This window comes from Heterocephalus glaber, unplaced genomic scaffold (assembly GCF_053883595.1).
Source record: "Heterocephalus glaber isolate CG9 unplaced genomic scaffold, H.glaber_assembly_v1.0 deba00001610, whole genome shotgun sequence".
Taxonomy (NCBI): Eukaryota; Metazoa; Chordata; class Mammalia; order Rodentia; family Bathyergidae; genus Heterocephalus; species Heterocephalus glaber.
This window is the reverse complement of record NW_028258381.1, coordinates 30,257,579-30,276,501: the sequence shown is the minus strand read 5'-3', so window position 1 is coordinate 30,276,501 and position 18,923 is coordinate 30,257,579. Positions and strand designations below refer to the sequence as shown.

Below are 18,923 nucleotides of genomic sequence, written 5' to 3'. Positions count from 1 at the left end.
CATGGGGCAGACCCCACCCTTCCAAAAGGAGAAGCCTTGGAGCTGCGGAGAAATGAGAGCATGCCAGCGGGAAAGCAGCCTCATTTCCCATACAATTGTTACTCGCAGATCACATTGTGAAATACAGTGCCTGTGCATACACACTGAAGGCTCAGAGTCATTCACTTCTGCTTCACCCCAGAACGAAGGAACCTTCTGTTCACTGCTATTGCTTTCCAATTGGCAAGCACTGCTAAAAGCTTTATACTTATGTCACTAACACACAATTACTATAAAATGAAGAGATAATCAAGTAAACTGCAAAATACACTAGAAAAGCTAGATATTTCAAAAAATACAGTGGTAAATTCTTTGGAAAAGCAAAGGTATTTTAATTCATAAGTTACTATTTCCCTAATGCATCTGTTTTGTAAATGCTGCTTCACACGTGAGGTTAGCACATAAAAAGTAATACATGTGCATACACTGGTACACATAGAGAGGTTCTATTCACATAGCCAGAAACTGTTTTACTTTATACAAATTGTAGTGGCAAATTTTAATCCAATTGTTTTATTATTTCAAACTGAAACTAAATCTTACCCATGCAAAATTCCCACAAAGGCAGCTGGAGAAAGAGAAAAAGAAAGAAAATCATTAGAAACTGCTTTATAAATTCCTTTAAACCAAGCATTTCAAATGCACTTGCTTCTGTCTAGAGAGAGCACACACAAGGCCAGGTGGCCAACTGCTTCAGTCCTAGGAGCACAGGGACAACTCCAGGGCCGGGAGCATGCTGAGAAGCCTGCTAACCTCTCCCCACGCTCAGGGGGACTGGACACCAGCAAAGGAAGAGACTGCCAGGGCTTGTACCTCCCTTGAGACCATATGTAAGATTGATACAAGGGGTGATTTTGAGGTCTCTGTGCTTTTTGTTTCCAGTATTTTTCTCTGTTGTCCCTTATTCTCTATTTCTTTGTGTAAAATTTTCAGGAGAAGCAGATATGGATATTATGCTCAGCAAGATTCTTCTAGGAAAACCCTAGCCTACGGGAGCCACTCTGGAACCCTGTCCCTCGCATTCCTCAGAAGATGATTAAAGGCAGCAAAGCTCTTCCTCAGAAGCACATGTGAAAGCCTGGCCTTCACCTCCAGCCCTGAGGAACTGTCAGCTGTCCTGAGCTCCAGGACCCCTGTGCCCAAGGCTGGACAGAGCCCTGAGACAGATCCACCCTCCTCATGAGGGGCTCAATGAAGAGCTGCAAGTTATGTGACCAGGTCACTGAAAGCTGCTTGTTTCCAAAGACAGCTAGGGCTGAGGAAATGCTGGGGAGGATGGCTGGGGAGAGGAAACCGAGCTGGAACAAGTTAACACATCGCAGCTCTGTTTTTCTTATGGAGGGTCCACATCTTTTCTTGAATTAATAGTGTTAGGTTGCTGTTAGCTTTGGGTTAATTTCCAGAGCTTTGAAAACACTGATTTTGATAATTTTCCAAGTATCCTCTCCTCACTGCCATGGAGAAATGAATTTACTTAGCTATTTAAGAAGTCCTGCTTCCATCTAAGATTTTGTAATGGTATTCCTTATGGTTGTCCTGAGTCATCTCAAAAACCACCAACTTTAATCTTTTAAAAAGTTCAAAAATTACTCAGCTTGGCTAACAAAATAAATGCAAATTCAATTAAAAACTACAATGCTTAAATTCCCTATTATGAGTTTCTAGCTCTTTCCCCACATGACTTCTGACCCTGGTTCACTTCAAACACTTCTCAAAAGATTTACTTGTTAAATATCTTGTTTTATATCAATATAGGCCAAGTATAGTCTATGGTCTGTTATTCCACTGCCTGTAAGATAAAAACGGTCTTTAATGTTCTTAAAAGATTATGACAATAAATAAAAAGGAAGATTAAAAATAAAAAACAGTATGTGGCCTGCAAACTTAAATGCTTTACCCACTCACTGGATCTTCAAAGAAAATATTTTTTTCTTTTATTTTTGATGGTGCTGGGACCTCGAGGCTTGGTGCACGCTAGGCAAGTGCTCTCAGCTCCAGGATGACATTTTCTGTCTAATACACTCAGAAGCTCTCTGAAATTAAATTTAAAACCTCTCAAATATCCAAACATGTTTCTTCTAAGGCTTCATTAATTGCAAGAAATACAATACAATACCAGAAACTGTCTCACTCCACCATGCTAGTACATAGTGGGTTTTTTGGGGTAATTATGTATACTGGCAAAAGTCTTACATATGATACTTAAAGAAATAGAAAAGATCAATATGCTACCAAGCCCATCTATCTTCTCAATGGTCCTCAACAATTCTTTGACTCTCACAACTCTCACATCTCCTGCAGCTCACCTCAGATGATCCAACTTCTCACTTTACTAAAACAAAACCAAGGGGAACAAGGGCTCCTAACTTCTTTTAGATCCACTTTTACATCTCCAAACATTTCTTTCTATAGTAATCCTTGCTTTTGTGTTCCTCACCTCAGAAGAGAAAGCATCTCTCCTCTTTCCACAGCGAGCTTCTCAAGTTGGGCCTTCATTATCCCATCCCAAATGCTCCATGATTTTGCTCCTTCAAATCTTCCCTTTCTTGGATCCTCCACCTCACTCCCTCCCCAGAGCGCTTCCCTTCAGTCTCTCCTTCTCTAGAACCTAAATCACTTCTCCTGAGCCAACAGCCCTTCCCTCCCTCTCCCATTCAGTGGCAAGATTCTTGCCCTATTTCTTTCTTACAAGGTTCCATAACTCTCTTAATTGACCAACAACATTTTTGTTATAAAAATCAATGGCTTTCCTCAATTTTTAAGCTTCTCAGTCTTTCTGCAGTATCTGATTAGATTCTTGCATTTTTCTCTCTAATCTTCTCTCATACCAACTCTCCTACTTTATTTTTCTAAACACTCACATATGACACAACCTGGCTTTTCCTTCCTTTCATCTCTTAAAGTTTAAAGTTTTACCAAGGTATATTTACCAGAGTATATGACCAAAGTATATATTTTTTTCTCTCCACATTGGTCCTCCTTAACAATCCCATCCAGTCTTGAAGTTTCACTTTCACTTTTACAAAGAGAATTTTCACATCCATAATCTTCATTCCTGGATGGCCTTTCTCCTCTTTCCTCTTCCCTTCCTTTCTCTTTCTACCTGGCCATCTATCTAGTACTTTCAATCTGTCTCCATCAACTCTGACTCTGTCCTCTCCTCTCCATGCCTACTGTTACTACCCTCCTACCACTGTAGCCTAGATTCTAGTAGTGGTTTTCCAAACATTTTTTTCTGCCTCCTTTCTCAGTTCTTCCCCAATCCACTTATTTACTTGCTGCCTAGTTCACTGTGAACCACACTTCTGGTCAGCTGCCCTCCTATTTAAAATCACTCAGTGTCCTAAATGCCACTGAATTTGAAATGGTTTATGTGATTTCATCTCATTAAAAACATTTTTATAAAAGAAAACCCAATCAGTGCCTTCCTACGAAACAAGGTTCAAAGGCCCTGCACCCAGCCATGAATTAGGCTCTCCAGGACTGGTCCCAAGTGATCTTTCAACTTGCTTCCTACTTCCTCCTCTTTCAGAAACTTCTCTGCAGCGTGACTGCTCTGGTATTGTGGGATGCTAGTGACTTCCATCCTGCAGTCCTGCCAGCCCCCAATACTTAATGGCACCAGCTCCACACATCCAAAGCTTAGCGCTGTGTCACAATTCAAATCCCACCTATTCCTAAACGTCTTTGCTGATTTTGCTGATCTCTTTCTCACTTCCTACTCTGAAAAGTGAATTTCCTCTTCTGAGCTCCGGAAACACTGCCATGCTCAGTCATCACTTCAATACTCATCGGTTGTCTTCTATGTGACAGATCCCAGCATGTCGAAGCTTGGATTTTGGAAAACAGTTTCCAAGGCCTGTTGATTCTGACCACGGGACGTGTCTGTGGTCATAATTATATTGCTAGTCAAATCTACACAGGACTCCTCACACATTGCCACCCTGCCACATATGGGGTCTCATTCTCATACTGTGACACCAGCAACCAACACATGGTGGAAACCATAACTTGCATAGAAACATCCATCCACATCCCCGTTCATATCAGCGCCCACCTGACCAAGGGCACAGCTCAAAACTGGTTCCACTGAGACAGCAACATCTGAGTTCTCTCTCAAGTTACAAAAAAAGAGGGCTATAAATGGAGAAAGAAAAACCGTCCAATGCTTACATTTTTTAAAGCCTACAATTTTAGGTATTAAAACTTCATAGCAAGATGGAAGTAAGTGGGTATCAATGCTCTGGATCATGCTGTGTTTTAAATGCAGAGCAACATAGTGTCTGTCCAGAGAGGCAGCCAGGCATTTTTACAATTTCTGACGCTGGCTGTCCTGACTAAGGTAGCTGTTTTGGACTCTGGGCTGTGCACTCTCTGGATCCTGGACGCAGTCTCAGCTCCTCCAGTGGACCTCCTACACCCCACCACTGTCAGTGCCGCAGCGCCCCCTGCAGGCCAGCGCCCTCCCGCCCGCTCACCCAGCCAGAGCGTCGTGTCCTGGTGAGTCCAGAGCAGCTGCAGGGTGCGCGCCCTCTGGCACAGCCAGGCCAGGACGCAGGCCAGGAGCCCCGCGAGGCGCTCCAGGTTCCCAGGGACCTCGAGCACGCGCGGCTGCTTCTCTGGCTCGGGCTCGGGCTCCCCAGCCTTGGCGCGGGGGGTCCGGAGGAACTCCGGACGCGCCTCTCCGCTATTCTTCCTCCTGCGCTCCGCCATTGCCTCACAGTCCCTGTTCCGAGGCTGTGGGTCACTGCTGGACTCGCCCGCAGCCGTTATGGCCACCTTTACCGGGGAGGAGGACCCAACGGCCGCTCGCGCCCCCCCCCACGCGCCCCCCCCCCCACGCGCATGCTCCTCCCACGCCCTTTCCCGGTGCCCTCCGGGTCAGTTTCACAAGTTGAAGTACGTGTGGACGTGTGGCCCACAGAATTGTGTTGATGCTTTTAATTTATTGTGTCTACTATGAAAAACAAAGCCCAACTCAATAGCAAAGAAGGCCGAGTCAGGGAGGGTAGAGCAGAGGCTTCCAGGCTGACCTGGCCCATGGTCACTGAGGCCCTGCCCAGAAGCAGGGCCCTGTGCGCACTGAGCCTGTGAGGACCTGGCCGGCTGAACGCGCTGTGGGAGCCCTGGAGGGACGGGGTTCAGGCGGCATGGGCTGCATCCTGGGGCAGCGTGAAGTCGCCCCGTTTGCCCACTGTTTGGGAAGCCTTTATGGGAAAATGACAGAATAATGCGCACGTGGCCTTCAGGAGCCCGAGCTCAGCAAGCTCAGCAGACCCTCCGCAGGTGCTGCTGGGGACAGGAAACGGTGGAGACACCATGGCCCGCGTGCCTCATCTGTCAGGCGCTCTTGGCTTCACAGCAGACAGGAGACCCTCTAAGCAGACAGAAGACGACGAGGCCCCCGTGGAGGGCGCTCTTGAGCAGCAGCAGGAGGTAGGTATAGTAGGCAGAGGTGCTGGTGAGCTGCAGGTGCAGCAAACCTAAAAGAAATCAAGTCATGAGTTTCAGCTGCACATGTGACAGCAGGGGACACACCACGGGGAGGTGTCACTGGTGTGGATTTCTGGTGACCTGCACTGAGGTGACACCACCCATTGCACCCAAAGCCAAAGGTCAGCGTCTACCTCTTCCACCAGGACATCAAGGGCAAGATTCAGCTTCAACTCAACTCGATTAACCTAAGCTAGTTTCACTTAGAACATCTCAACAATAAATATCAGGTTCATTTTTAATATAGTCCAATAGGGGAAAACATTTGGGATAATTAGTAGAATTTCTTTGACTTCAACATGTCTCTAACTAATAACAAGTAATATCAACTAAACACTAACATAATACAAAACGTTATTCTGAAAGCTTTGTATGTAAATCCTTAATCTTATTTAATGTTATAACAACCTTACAACACTTATTTTCATTGCTGTTTTGCAAACAAACTGAGGACATAGCAATAATTTGCCTGATGTCATGTGTTTTAGTAACAACCTGAGAATTTAATCCACCAATATGACTTTTAAAAACATATTCTAGTGGTTTTGGTTTTGTGTTTGTTTGGTTTGGGGTTTTTTTGTTGTTTTTTTTTTGGTACCAGGGATCGAACTCGGGTCCTTGCGCTTGCAAGGCAGGCAGTGGAACCACTGAGCTAAATCCCCAGCCCCTGGTTTGGTGTTTTTTGAGAAAGGGTTTTGCTGTGTAGTTCAGGCTGGCCTTGAACTCACCATGTAGCTCAGGCTGGCACCAAACTCATGACAATTCTTCTGCCTCAGCCCTCAAGTGCTGGGATGACAGGCATGTGCCACCATGCCTGGCTGAACATACTCTTCTCTACTCTGTGATTCTGCATTTCTAACTGTAATAAACATGCCTGACATCAAAAATTTAAGTGTAAAGTTCCATGGCTGATTTAGAAGCACCTGAGCCCTTGCTTGCAACATGATATGTAGGAACTTACAGTCCATGGAAATGTGATCTCCCCAGAGAGGTGGGTGGAGATTATAGAAAAGGGGGCACTACAGAAGAGTGAAGCAAGCAGTTATTCCACATTCCCTGAGATGTTCCTTGATTGTGGACCACTCCCCTGTCCTTTCTGCATGTTTCTCTTTGTGGCTGTGATATTGCTAGGTAACAGCACCTGTTGCCCTTTGAAATTTTATAAGAAATATGTGATGTCAGGTCATAACCAAAGACAATGACAGTGGGCCACAATGGCTACACGATGAGAAGCAAGGCCAAATCTCTTCCTGGAGAAATTTTTATTTTACATGGTCTGTCTTCATAGAGTCAGAACTCAAGAATCACAAGCCCATGGTATAGAAAGGGGTCTCAGGAAATGTGTTCCTAACTCCCTGCCCTTACTCAGTGAGGGTTACCCACCACCCTTGCCTGCTGCAGCAGCCATTGATGCTGGATATGGAGGAAAGGTCAGCACAGTGGAGTTAATGCTGAAAGTCATGTTCTTGGTGCATATGTAGAGAGGAAGGACCAGAAAAACTAGTACTGATCCTGAGCCTGCTAAATGAATCCCTGTGCTGAAAGTTTCTCATCTGGCTCCTTATGTCTTCACTAACACGAGTTCAGTATAATTATTATGGTTGGCAGATGACAAATTATCACAAATGAATCTGCAGCTGACCATTGAGAGATCTGGGCTGCACCCAGTCTGTGGTCCTCAGAAGCCATGTATTTCCCAGCCTGCCACATGTCCATCTTGTCCCAGAGCCCTGCTCTTGAAGTTTCTTGCTCTATGACTCCATCACAGAGGAAGAATACAGAGTAATTAGGGGTATGAACTCTTTACTTGAGGGCCTGAAGTGAAACTCCAGATGTGGCTATGGGCACATGTATAAAAGACTTAATTTTAGTTCCTTGCCCTTGTCTATAAAATGAGGGTAAAGTATTGCACCATATGACAGAAGCATTTTAAGAATTAAATGAGAGGGCCAGGGATTTAGCTCAGTGGTTTGGCCACCTGCTGCACAAACGCAAGGACCTGAGTTCGATCCCCGGTACCAAAAAAAAAAAAGAAAGAAATGAAAAAATGTATGCAGAACAAAGCCCAAGGCCTACTGTACAAAAACACACTCAGGAAGTACCAGTTGTTTTCACTAGTGACTAGCTGGAAGATATTTTTAGAGTCTAGAATTAAGTTGGTATCACATTTTTCCCAGTCATTAGAAGCAAGTGACACATGAATGAAGTCCATTTGTTGAAATAGTTCAGAGCGTACCAGTGAACCGTCTAAAAGAAGTCATCTTATATGTAAACTGGTAGTTTGCCATGGTAACATGAGGGCTAGGAGGTAATGGATGAATTTAAAATATCACTCAGTCTACTCTGCAATATCTAGCCATTCTGATTTTTCTAATTTAATCCAAGGCAGTTCCAAAGTGATAATGATCAAAGAGAAAAAAAAAATAAATCATGAAGTGAAGGCAAAAAAACACTAAAACTTACCAGTCTTATGTTTGAAACAAACTTCAGAATCAATAGTCACAACTAAAAAAAAGAGAGTAAGAATTTATCAATTATTCATGCTCATATTTTGAAAGGTATGTATTTATGAATATACATACATCTTATCTATATTTGCATATAAATTTATGAATATATATCAGTGAATGTTTTATATATAAAATATTTATTTGCATACAGATATATGTGCATAAAGTATAAATCCATAAAGAGACAGGAACGCATTAAAAATATGAATGCCACAATTACAGAAATAATTGGTCTTATTCCATGTAACCCAGTAGATATCATTGTTATCTTATATCTCTGCACATTAAGAAGTGGAAGATCATGTAGGATACATTTTTTTCTTTTTTATCTCATGGAAGTATATTGTCCAAGACAATCTGCAAGAAAGCAACCATATCATTCCAAATCATGCCAGTTCCCAAATAACTGTTCAAATCTTGTTGACCCTTGTGGAAACTAAGGGTCACAGAGGATAAAACCTCACTTGGGGAATCAGGATGGGGCACAACAAAGGCCTCTGGATTATTGATTAATATAACAGTCAGAATTATGACACACAGCACATTACTGGAGCTTTCTGGGCCCTCTGCCACCTGTGTAGACAGGTCCCTCATTGCATCGAAGGGATTGCTTTCAGACATCGTGCCTGAATCATGAGTGACACTGAGTGATTCAGAAAAAATGTACACTGTTCACTGTACCTGATCACCCTTGTGGCGCTAACTCATCCTCGACTACTCACCTCACTTCCCCTCCCTTCTGCATGCACAAATGTCCAGCAAACATTTCTAGAGCTGCATTTGCCAATGGCAAAAAATACACACATTGTGGAGAGTGCAGGCATGCTTGCACATGTAGGTCAGCCTCTCCCAATTTTTAACTTTTAAGTTAATTTTAAAATTAAATTTTGTCTAACAGTGATGTCTAAAATAAAAATCAGAAAATCTCAAGGCCACCATGGAATTCCAGTGGCAAACGATACTCTATTCTTTACTCAGCCAGGCTCTCACTCTTGCATCTGAAATCTTTGTCAGCTAAGAACTCCTATTTTTGTAAGTTTAATTTTGCAGAAGAGGATTGAAGTGAGTGACTTTGCTTGCTTGGTAGAATATTCAAGAAAGATGCATAATTATTCTTATTTCTCCACCAAAGTCATCAAAGGTGGCATTGCCACTTTATTTTTTTAATATTACTTTATTGGTACATTTTAGGTACACAATACAGTTACATTCATCATTGGGACCTTGCACCTTTATATGATGTATCTTGGTTCTTATTTTAAAGACTTTGTTTCCATTTTTTCATTTTCTCATATTAATTCCATTCCCTTCTTTCCTTTCCCCATCCCTCCTACTTCCCCTTCCCCTTTGGCCCTTTTCCTCCTATTTCACATTATCTATTATACCATTTAGTCCTTATTTACACTTTCAGTTTCTCACACTAGAGAAACTATTCGGTAATATATGTTGCTCATTGAATCCATTTAACAATTCTTAAGAAATGTCATGTGATCTTAATATTTTGGATAATGAAATTGAAGCTCAGCTTCAGTAAATTTTTCCACTTCTTTTCTCCAAAGGGTCTATTGTAATTCTGTAGGAAAATAACAGGTTAGTTGTGCTACCAATAAATAAAGTAACATTTTAGAAAGATGTACAATGCTTTTCATTATTTCAAGACAGAAAGGGTAAGGTGTTCTCTTGAAATAACTTTTCTAGAAGGTTATATCATATTTATGTTGATTTACACATACCTTCCTTTACGGGATCAAAGAGAATCTCTTGATCAACCCCTCCATTAGCCTCATGTTTGACGATACATTTGTGCTTTTTAGTCATGGAATCTCCAGTCACAGTTAACCAGCTAAACTTCATATAAGTGTCATTAGTCTTCATGGTATCTCCCTGCTGGGCTTCCAGAATCCTATTGTCATCTGTTCTCTTCCAATATACCTTAATCACATCAGGGAAAAAATTCTCCAGAAGACAAAGATATGTCCCAGTCTTATGGAGGTTTGTTTCAGCCACTGAAGGAAGAAAAACAGTGGGCTTGGGGGAAATAGCGTTGTTAAAGCTTTTATCTGTGAGGGAAATAGAATATCAATAAACAGAGTTACTGCAGGGTTTGAAACAACCTCATACACAGCAATAGGAAGAAAAAGTGCCACTGAATGAGTGCCCACCATGGTGGCCTTTCACCCCGACCTGTCATGAGGTAGCGATTACAGTCCTTGTTGTACAGCCATGCAAAGAAGTTCAAGAGGTTAATTAACTTTCCAAAAGTTACAAGTGGCAGATCCTGGTAGAAACTTATTTTTATTCCACATGTTACACTGGGGTTTGACTTACAGCTGGTCGTAACCAAGGTTTCCAATATTCATGAACACATTTTTAAAAATATCTCTTGTGCTTTTTCATATTAGAGGTCAGGAAGGGGAGACCGGGTCACTTGATGAGGATATGAGGTTCCTTCTAAAGATCTTCCCTTTCCTATCCTTTGTCATTTGTGTTGTCTGGCTAAATAACTGCCACTCTTATGTTTTGCAGTTCTATTCCACCCACAGTTCATTTGGCTGATTCTAGGATGCACCCTATTTGTCTTATTTCTTAGGAAGAAGGTTTCCATTTTTACATTTAACAATATGCCGCTGTTTGTTTTTACTAGGAATCTACTTCCATGTGTATTTGAGCTTCATATGTAGATTCCAAGTCCAGTTCTGCAGTTCCTGCAGATCTCTAAAAAATCTGTATCATTATACAACATATTATTTTCACATCTGAACTACTGGGTTTTGGTTCAAGTGGTATTTAAAGATGCACTTCTAAATTATTCACTGTCTTTATTTTAGAAGCCAATTCACAAAATTTCCATGACTTCTATTAGAATTTACTGAATAATATGTGAAATGCTGGTATCTTAATCTTACCAACAAATGCATTTTCAATATTTTGTTTTGCTTTAGAAAATGTCCACCAGAAGCACATTTTATTTTGGGATTTTTTTGGAAATTCAAGCATGACTGAATGCATTAGGCATGTTTTTCATACTTGCTTTAATAAGGACTGACCCAGTTAAGGAGAGGGTCTATGCATAACTACATGTTCACAATTGGCTCACAGTGTCTCTTCCAAAATTAATATCTAGCCTATATGCTTAACTGTTTTAGAGCCCAGACATTTCTTTTATCTTAAATTGCTAAAATATATATATATAATATATATATTATATATATTTATCATTTCAGAGTTTCTTATAAACATGATCTTAAGGTATGTCACAAATAATTATATATTTACAAAGGTTTAACAGGTATATCTGGAGTGTTAATTTGTTATCTATTAATTTTTTATCTAATAACAAATTATAAATGTTGAAATGCTTCAATTTGATTTCTAATTGAAACTCACGTCCTTTGCTAATACCGTTTCAGCAAGTTTGAAGTTATTTTAATAATCAGCAAGAAATTTCTTTTTTTCTTTTTTTTTTTTGTTGGGTACCGGGGATCAAACTCATGTCCTTGCGCTTGCGAGGCAGGTGGTGGAACCACTGAGCTAAATCCCCGACCCTGCAAGAAATTTCTTAAGAAACGAGGACTGGGTTTCTCATTTGAGAATGAGAGAAAAATAATTCTTGATGATTTCTACACATTTCAACTTTCTGATTTTTATACAAAATCAGTAAGCATGTAACCTTAATATTTTAAGCATGATTGTGTTATGAAATGCTTATGTTAATTTCATGCTTATTGCACACCATGACGATAATGTATATTTCTCCAGTCACATACTTTATTTTTAATTTCAAAAGCATGTTATCAGAGATAAAATTAATTTTAAAATTTCACATTTATATAATTTGAATATCTAGTCCATATATCAACAAATCTAATTTTCATCTTAGGAACTTTTGTTTCTTCATGGGAATCTTCTGATTCCTTATAATAAAGAAACTGAGTGTCAAATGATAAACTTCAAAAATTTCTGTGAAATACCCACTATTCATTGCCTCCTATCACTTTTGTTAGCTAAAATTCTTTAAATTTCATTCTACTGAAGATAAAATGGATCTTGAAATTCCATAACTTTCTGAATATAAGAGTTAACAAGGCATGTAATAGTATACTCAACTATAATGCTAAGTGCATATGTACTGTTTGAAAGTAAAGTCTTCTAAAACTTTACTTTCAAATGTACTTATTAAGAGTGTTTTACATGGTCAAAACTTTTTTCAGGATGCATAGAATGGCAAGCATTTTGTTTATTTAAATAATGAATGTAATTGCTATCGTATGTTGTATTTATTGTAAAAAATTAATCTGTCTTCCCATGTAAGTATATTCATATTCATAATCAAGCAATACATTGAGTTAAATTGCCTAACTTGTTTATAACTTAAGATGCAAAAATATGAATTCTATATAAACTATCAAATAGCAACTGTATTGTCCACTGAAGTATATTTTAAAACTACATATAAGAATTTATTTAAGCATCATTTTTTCTTCCATCAAATAGTTCACCTCTTTCATATTTAAATATATAGTTCAGATTTATGATCAGTTTCAAACTGCATATAATTAGTTTTATAAGTTGACCATTTACTGTATGAGTTTGAAATTGTTCTCTGATAAATATGGGCAGATGTCTAATTGGTTATAAATTTTAGAACAAACACGTGTGAATATAAGAGATATTATCAATAAAATCCAAAACATAAAAAACAACACGAAAATTGTTTAAGACACATTTTAGTGTAATTTTTCTTGCCAACTGATGGAAAGATCTGCTTAAGAGAAAGAAACAGCTCCGGACCCAACCTTTCTGTGAGTGAATTTTTAGATAACCTTCCATTTGAGCAGTGAGAAGTACAACTGAACCCAGGACATTCTGCTCTGGAGTCAGTGTAACTGACTAAAAACATTTCTCCATAATGGAGAGAATTCTGCCTTTACATATGAATTGGAACAACTATCGGGCACTTATTAGAAAATACTCTCCTCATTTGCAAAAGCTCTATTTCTATTTTTTTCTTCAATTCTCTTTTTTTAAATCTCTTTTCCTTTCCTTCCTTCCCCCTCCACTATCATAATAAAAAAATTTAAAATAAATAAAAATTTTAAAAAAGAAAATATACTAAGAACTTTATTCGCATTACATTTATCACATAATCTCACTGGGTTCATATTGTTACCCCATTTGATGGGTAAGGAACCTGAGGCCAGGGAAAGATCCCCAAATTGACTATGCTGTAGATAGCAGAACCACAGCTCCACGTCCTCCTCCCAGCAAAGCCCAGATTCTCCCTCAATTCTCTTGGCCATGATATAAGGAAATAGACTCTACTAAGTCTATCACAGATTTATCTATAATAATGAAAACTGTCCTAGTCTCAAACACTTTAATGATGTAATTACATACATTACACAGAAGGACTTTACAGGAGTTCACTTGTAGACAAAGCCAAATATGATCACGTTTTCCACAATGTTATCCCTGTTCTCCTTTAGAATAACCATCTGTGTTAAAAATCCCTTCTAAGATTTCTGTATCAAATTCTCCTCTCATCCCTCTTATTCCTAAACATTCTTACTATTATTCCAAAAAGATCATTTCCCTCTATTACTTTGATTGTATATCCCATCGATACCCACCTGTGACAATAAGTTTTGTTCCTCCACCAAAGATTTTCTTAGCAGATGTACACAGTGATTTGAACCATATCAAAAAGCTTAGACCAGTTTAGTGTTCCTGAGTTCTTCAAATCCTAGAGGACCCTGATGACCTGGAATTCTGTAGAAATCAGTTCTGTTTCTGGTTCATTTTGCTCATAACAAGTTCTGTGGCTAAGAAAAACAAATGACTAAATTTTTTTGGTGTTTTATTTACTCTCAAAGCAATGCTGTTAGTATAAGTTAATTCAACATCACCATTACTGAAGTGAGATCTAATAAAATATGAAAACAATTTTATTTTAAAAACTGGTTTTTACAAAAAAACTGGTTATTACTATCATAATAACCAAGAAGTTAAGAGATTATTATCATCATCATTGCTAATTAGGAATAATTTGGCTGGGGATTTAGCTCAGTGGTTCTGCTCCCTGCCTTGCAGGTGCAAGGTCCTGAGTTCAATCCCTGGTACCAAAAAATAAAAGGAATAATTTGGTTGCTCTGTGTGTGCCAACATGACAGTATAATCTCATAGGATCAAGCCCTGCCTTTACTCAAAGAAATTCAGCATTTTGCCATTGTAGTTAAACTCATGGCAGTAAAGTTCATTCCTCTGGCCTCCATTTGGATCTGCTTTGCTCTAATATGCATACAGCTCTCAAAGACATCATCACAGGAAACCTGCTTTGCACACATCAAACTTCAGAAGGCCCTCACTGGTCTTATCTGTGACTTAAGATAAAGGAGCCTTGTGCAAGCAGAGATGAGAGTCAGGACATGAAGGGGCTTCATTTGTACTGCCCTAAAATAATGGCTGTTTTCCCAATCTGCAGCACAGCACCTATGAATTCCAAGCTTTCTTCCAGGCTGTTCAACCTCAAACCATCTTCCATCAGGTCATGCTAAAACCTAGCTTATAGCTCCTGGCCTGGCTGTTCCAGACAGAATCACTAGAGAAGTGTCAGGAGGCCTGGTACACCAAGCTGTTTAGGTCCCTAAGTGCTGTCTGCCTGATGCTATGTGCTGAGGTCCCAAAGTGTGCATGACATTAAATGTCAGGAGGTCTACAGTGCTAGGCCACTGTGATGTGCAGTGGATTTTTGTAATGACGTTTCCTCCATTTCCCAAAATGGATTTTAAAGGCAATGTCCACTGTATACTTGGATTTCCCCCTCAGGGACTCATGAGTTTTCTAATTTTATAATGGCAAAAACATCATATTTGAAAAGTTGTTGTGTCCCTTTTATTCAGTTGATCAGAACTATTCCACTGCAGTCTTCTTCTACCCTTGAGCATAAAATTTTACACTTCCATCTCTCAGGGATCAAGAGTTGGTTTTACTCTTGTTAATGTCTCCCATGCCAGATCAGTAACAGTAGTGTTTCATAGGACCTGGGCCAAGTCTCCTGGGCTCTCTAGAAATCCCACTGTGATAAGGGACCAAACCACAGGCAATTCCAAGAACTTTGAGCCAGCTCCTGCACTGGAGCCAGCAGCACCTCCATTCCCACCTCTTCTCCCCACTTTACAGGATGAAAAAATTTACCTGTAAGAATGAATTTTATTCCAGGACCACCTTGATTACAGTGCATCCACTCACTCCCTGTAAAGCCTTTTTAAAAGTCTCCCACTCTGCCAACATTTTTAAATAATTTATATAAATACATAAAAATTGTTCCCACCAACAGTTAAAAAAAGTCAAAGCTCATAAAAAATTTCCATTATATCTGAGTATAATCAGGAATTTGAGAATGAGCCCACTCTGCCAGGTAATTTGGATTATGTCTGTTCTCTCCTATCACATTAGTTGGAAAGAATGATTTTATCTTTTTCAGGATTTGCCAGAAGCTTCTAAATCTCTTCCCAGAGTGTGATTTAATTAAAATTTCCTCAATTATAAAGAGAACCAATGATAATAATAATATATTTGATCATTTAGTAAGCCTGTATGCAATATGATTTGTAGTTATTTGGGGATTCATACAGAAGGATGGATATCTGAGCTGATTATAAATTAGCTTCTTCTTAAAATCCAAATCCCATTGATAGTAGACTTGAATTGTTTGGAAATATGAATTCTTAATGATGATCTCTCAAAGATTTCTCCTTTTAGTAAGGTAATATATATATATATATATATATTTTTTTTTTTTTTTTTTTTTTTTTTTTTGACTGGCGATTGAACTTGGGTCCTTGCGCTTGTGAGGCAGGCAGCGGAACCACTGATTTAAATCCCCGGCCCCAAGATTTCCACTTTTGACTTGAAAATTCCCTTGTAGTTTCCTCAGCATTGAATTTTAATTCTGCTCTGCGTGTCAGAGGGTCCTCACTGATGGGCATATCTGTAGCTATTTATTTTGACGTTGAGGCTACTGAGAGTTGTGCCAATGAGGGTTGCAACCTAGTACAACTGCTCTAGTTCCTACAGCAGCTTAGTCTTTCTGGCAAATTTGATTCCAATCCAAAAATAAATTTGAGTACAGTGATGTCAAAATGATTTGCCATTCTTATAGAAGTACTCTAAGGATTCTATTTTGATATTTAATGAATTCATATTCAATATGAATTCTACAATCTTATAGCAGGGGAAGTCATTTCAATGCTATGATTAGAAGAAGCAACATTGTGTTCATGCATGAATAATAACACAAATTGTGGGCTATTATTTATTAGTCAATCAGTCCTTGGAAAAGATCAGGCTGCAGAAGTGGATATATTAAGAACATAAAAACATGAATTAATGTTGATAATGTTGCATAATGGTCCACACTAGGCACTTTGGAATAGACAAGTTCTCATTTGAATCCCAAACTTTGTCACGTTAGTAGTCATGTCTATTTATATGACATTCTATAAGCAAATGACCTTCTATAAGAATCAATATTCATCTGTGAAATAGAAATAATAGGACTTCTTTGTTTTATTATTTTATTTTTACAGTATTGGGGATTGAACCCAGAACCCATGCATGCTCTTTGCACTGAACTATAACTCCAGCCCTTTTAAAAAATGTTTTTGAGACAGAGATTTGTTAAGTCTCTAAGTTGGCCAGGCTAGGTTCTAATGTGTGGTCTTCCTGCCTCACACGCCTGGAGTGCTGGGATTACAGGAATACATCACCATGCCTGAAAATAGGATCTCCTATAAAAGATTGTGGAATTATGAGAAAAGGCCAGAAACTCTTTAGTATGTCTTCTGGGCCTCAAGAAATAGTCATTAATATTATTTTTCTCTTGAGCAACATGGTACTGGGCTATTTCATCAAATTTTTCTACCAAATAATACAGGTTATCTCTTATCCAAAATGCTTGGGAGCAGAAGTATTTCTGTTTTCAGAGGTTTTTTTTTTAATTTTGGATTAGAGATGCTGAAACTATATATGGATTTTCATAAACAACAACTACTAACAAATTACAAAAGGAAAAGAGTCATGAACAAAAAATCTCCTGCCTTTCTGGAAGGCACAGCCTAAGAACACAGTAGGACAATCAAATCCAAACCTAGAGCACTCATCCACAGGATTTGGAGTATTAGGCCCATAACTCATCTACCCCTTTTACCTCCTACAATCAGCAGGAAATTTACCTATAATAGTGAGACAATGAATGAGCAAATTTAGCTTTAAAACCATGAAGATTCTTTACAGGACTGTGGTGTGATATGGTTTGTGAAACTTAAAAATTCCAGTAAACTGGACCTTCTCCAGGCAATATAAACAGAGTCACAGTACCATGAGGTTTTACTGTTCTCTGCCTACTCTCCAAAGTGTTAGAGAAATAAAAAGAGGACTTCATTTATGATCTATAGTAACTTACTATTAAGAATTAAATTTTGTCACCATTCTTACATACAAGATCAAAATTAAGAACATAGATTTTGCAGATTATTTGGAGAAAGAAGCACCATGCTAGATTTCAAAATATAGAAAAAGAGGCATTAACGAAATACCATTTTGAAGACTATCACATAAAGGCCTTCTACAAAAAAGAAGGATAGTAAAGGAATAACATACCACTAATCTACAGATATAATACAGGACACATTTTTTTCTAGCCCTAGTCTGTACTCTGCCTATTTGTGCATTCTAAAAGTGGAATTTCAATCTTCTTACTGGCAGGGAAGGGAAGAAATCACTTACAAAGTGGTTCTGTTTCCATATCCAGTCGCTGGTAACTGCAAAATTACTGTTGCAATACTCAGGCCAACAACATGGCAGAGATAAATTTTGTTATAATTTCTTTAAAAAGGCATCTTTTCATTTTTCATTACTAGGGTTAAAAAATCAGAAAAGTTACTTACCAAGGGAGGTTACAATGAGCTTAGTCCCTCCTCCAAATATCTTCCTCCACCCTTGAGCTACCATAATGGTCACAACTTCTACAAAAATCATAGCCTTTGCCAAAGCTTCATGACATGACCAGCAGTTTAACAACTTTTCCTGCCAGTTCAATCTGCTGGGTTACTTAAGAAGTCCTTACAAATGAGTTTCATGACATCTGAGAGTTTGAAATTTTTGTCAGAAACTGACCTCAAAAAATATCCATTTATGTTATGGCAGTGATCATTGAAAAACTCCAAGAAAAATGGCAAAGATAATAGCAGAAAAATGACAGAGCTGCCCTAACTGGTTGACCAACTATGGTTCTTCTAACTTACCAAGGAAAGTTTTCTGAGAATTAAGTCTCTCTCTCTCTCTATTTTTTTTTAAATTTCCAGGTGTTCAGTTGTGTTGAAACTGCTCAGATTGCATCAGAGGACCAGGCTTCTTATTCTCACAAACAGCTAGACTTTGCCTTAGCTTTTGGGGGATAAGTTTCTGAAAGGAGGACACTCTTTAGCAACTGAAAATGTGTCAACACTTGGGAAAAATGTGAACCAAGGTCTCCACTTTGAATACAGCCACATTTACCTATTTAGCATCATGATTCATTTTCAAAGCCAAGTCAAATGAGAAAATAGGTTCTGTGATCACTTATTATTTAGAGTGTAGAAAAAAGACTCAGTTTTAAGATATGTTGAAAAAAAAAAAAAGCCTGTTGATGCAACTCTGTGATCTTACCATGCTCGTCTAACGGGAGGGAAGTAGTAGAAAGAAATTGCCAGAATCAGCCATGTCCTTCCCTGAGTCCAGATGAGGAGGCCAAGCTGAAAGAACCAAGGAGGACAGTCCTTGAAGTCCCCCATGTCCACTACACACACACACACACACACACATTGTGTTTATGATCCAAAC

The 18,923-nt window shown here is 39.0% G+C and overlaps 1 protein-coding gene and 1 gene segment (V, D, J or C); both read right to left on the bottom strand.

The window, feature by feature from the left end:
- The window catches only part of LOC101726216 (putative C-mannosyltransferase DPY19L2), a 59,492-nt gene extending 53,983 nt beyond the window's left edge, over window positions 1-5,509 (bottom strand). For 9 of the 11 annotated variants that reach the window (XR_015445273.1, XR_015445274.1, XM_087195819.1 and 6 more), the window contains exons 1-2: window positions 4,518-5,509; window positions 583-607 (exon numbers count right to left, since the gene is read on the bottom strand). Coding sequence is in view for 7 of the 11 variants with exons in the window: in XM_087195819.1 (XP_087051945.1) it covers window positions 583-607; window positions 4,518-4,752 (260 nt within the window). In the remaining 4 variants the exon portion in view is untranslated. The remainder of the gene's footprint in view (window positions 1-582; window positions 608-4,517) is intronic. The other 2 variants (XM_087195825.1, XM_087195827.1) reach the window with 1 other exon arrangement.
- LOC101711364 (T-cell receptor gamma chain C region DFL12-like) overlaps window positions 4,966-18,923 on the bottom strand; it is a 57,827-nt gene continuing 43,869 nt past the window's right edge. Inside the window, 4 exon segments of the C gene segment in view lie at window positions 4,966-5,522; window positions 7,996-8,037; window positions 9,776-10,102; window positions 17,990-18,046. Coding sequence covers window positions 5,380-5,522; window positions 7,996-8,037; window positions 9,776-10,102; window positions 17,990-18,046 — 569 coding nt within the window.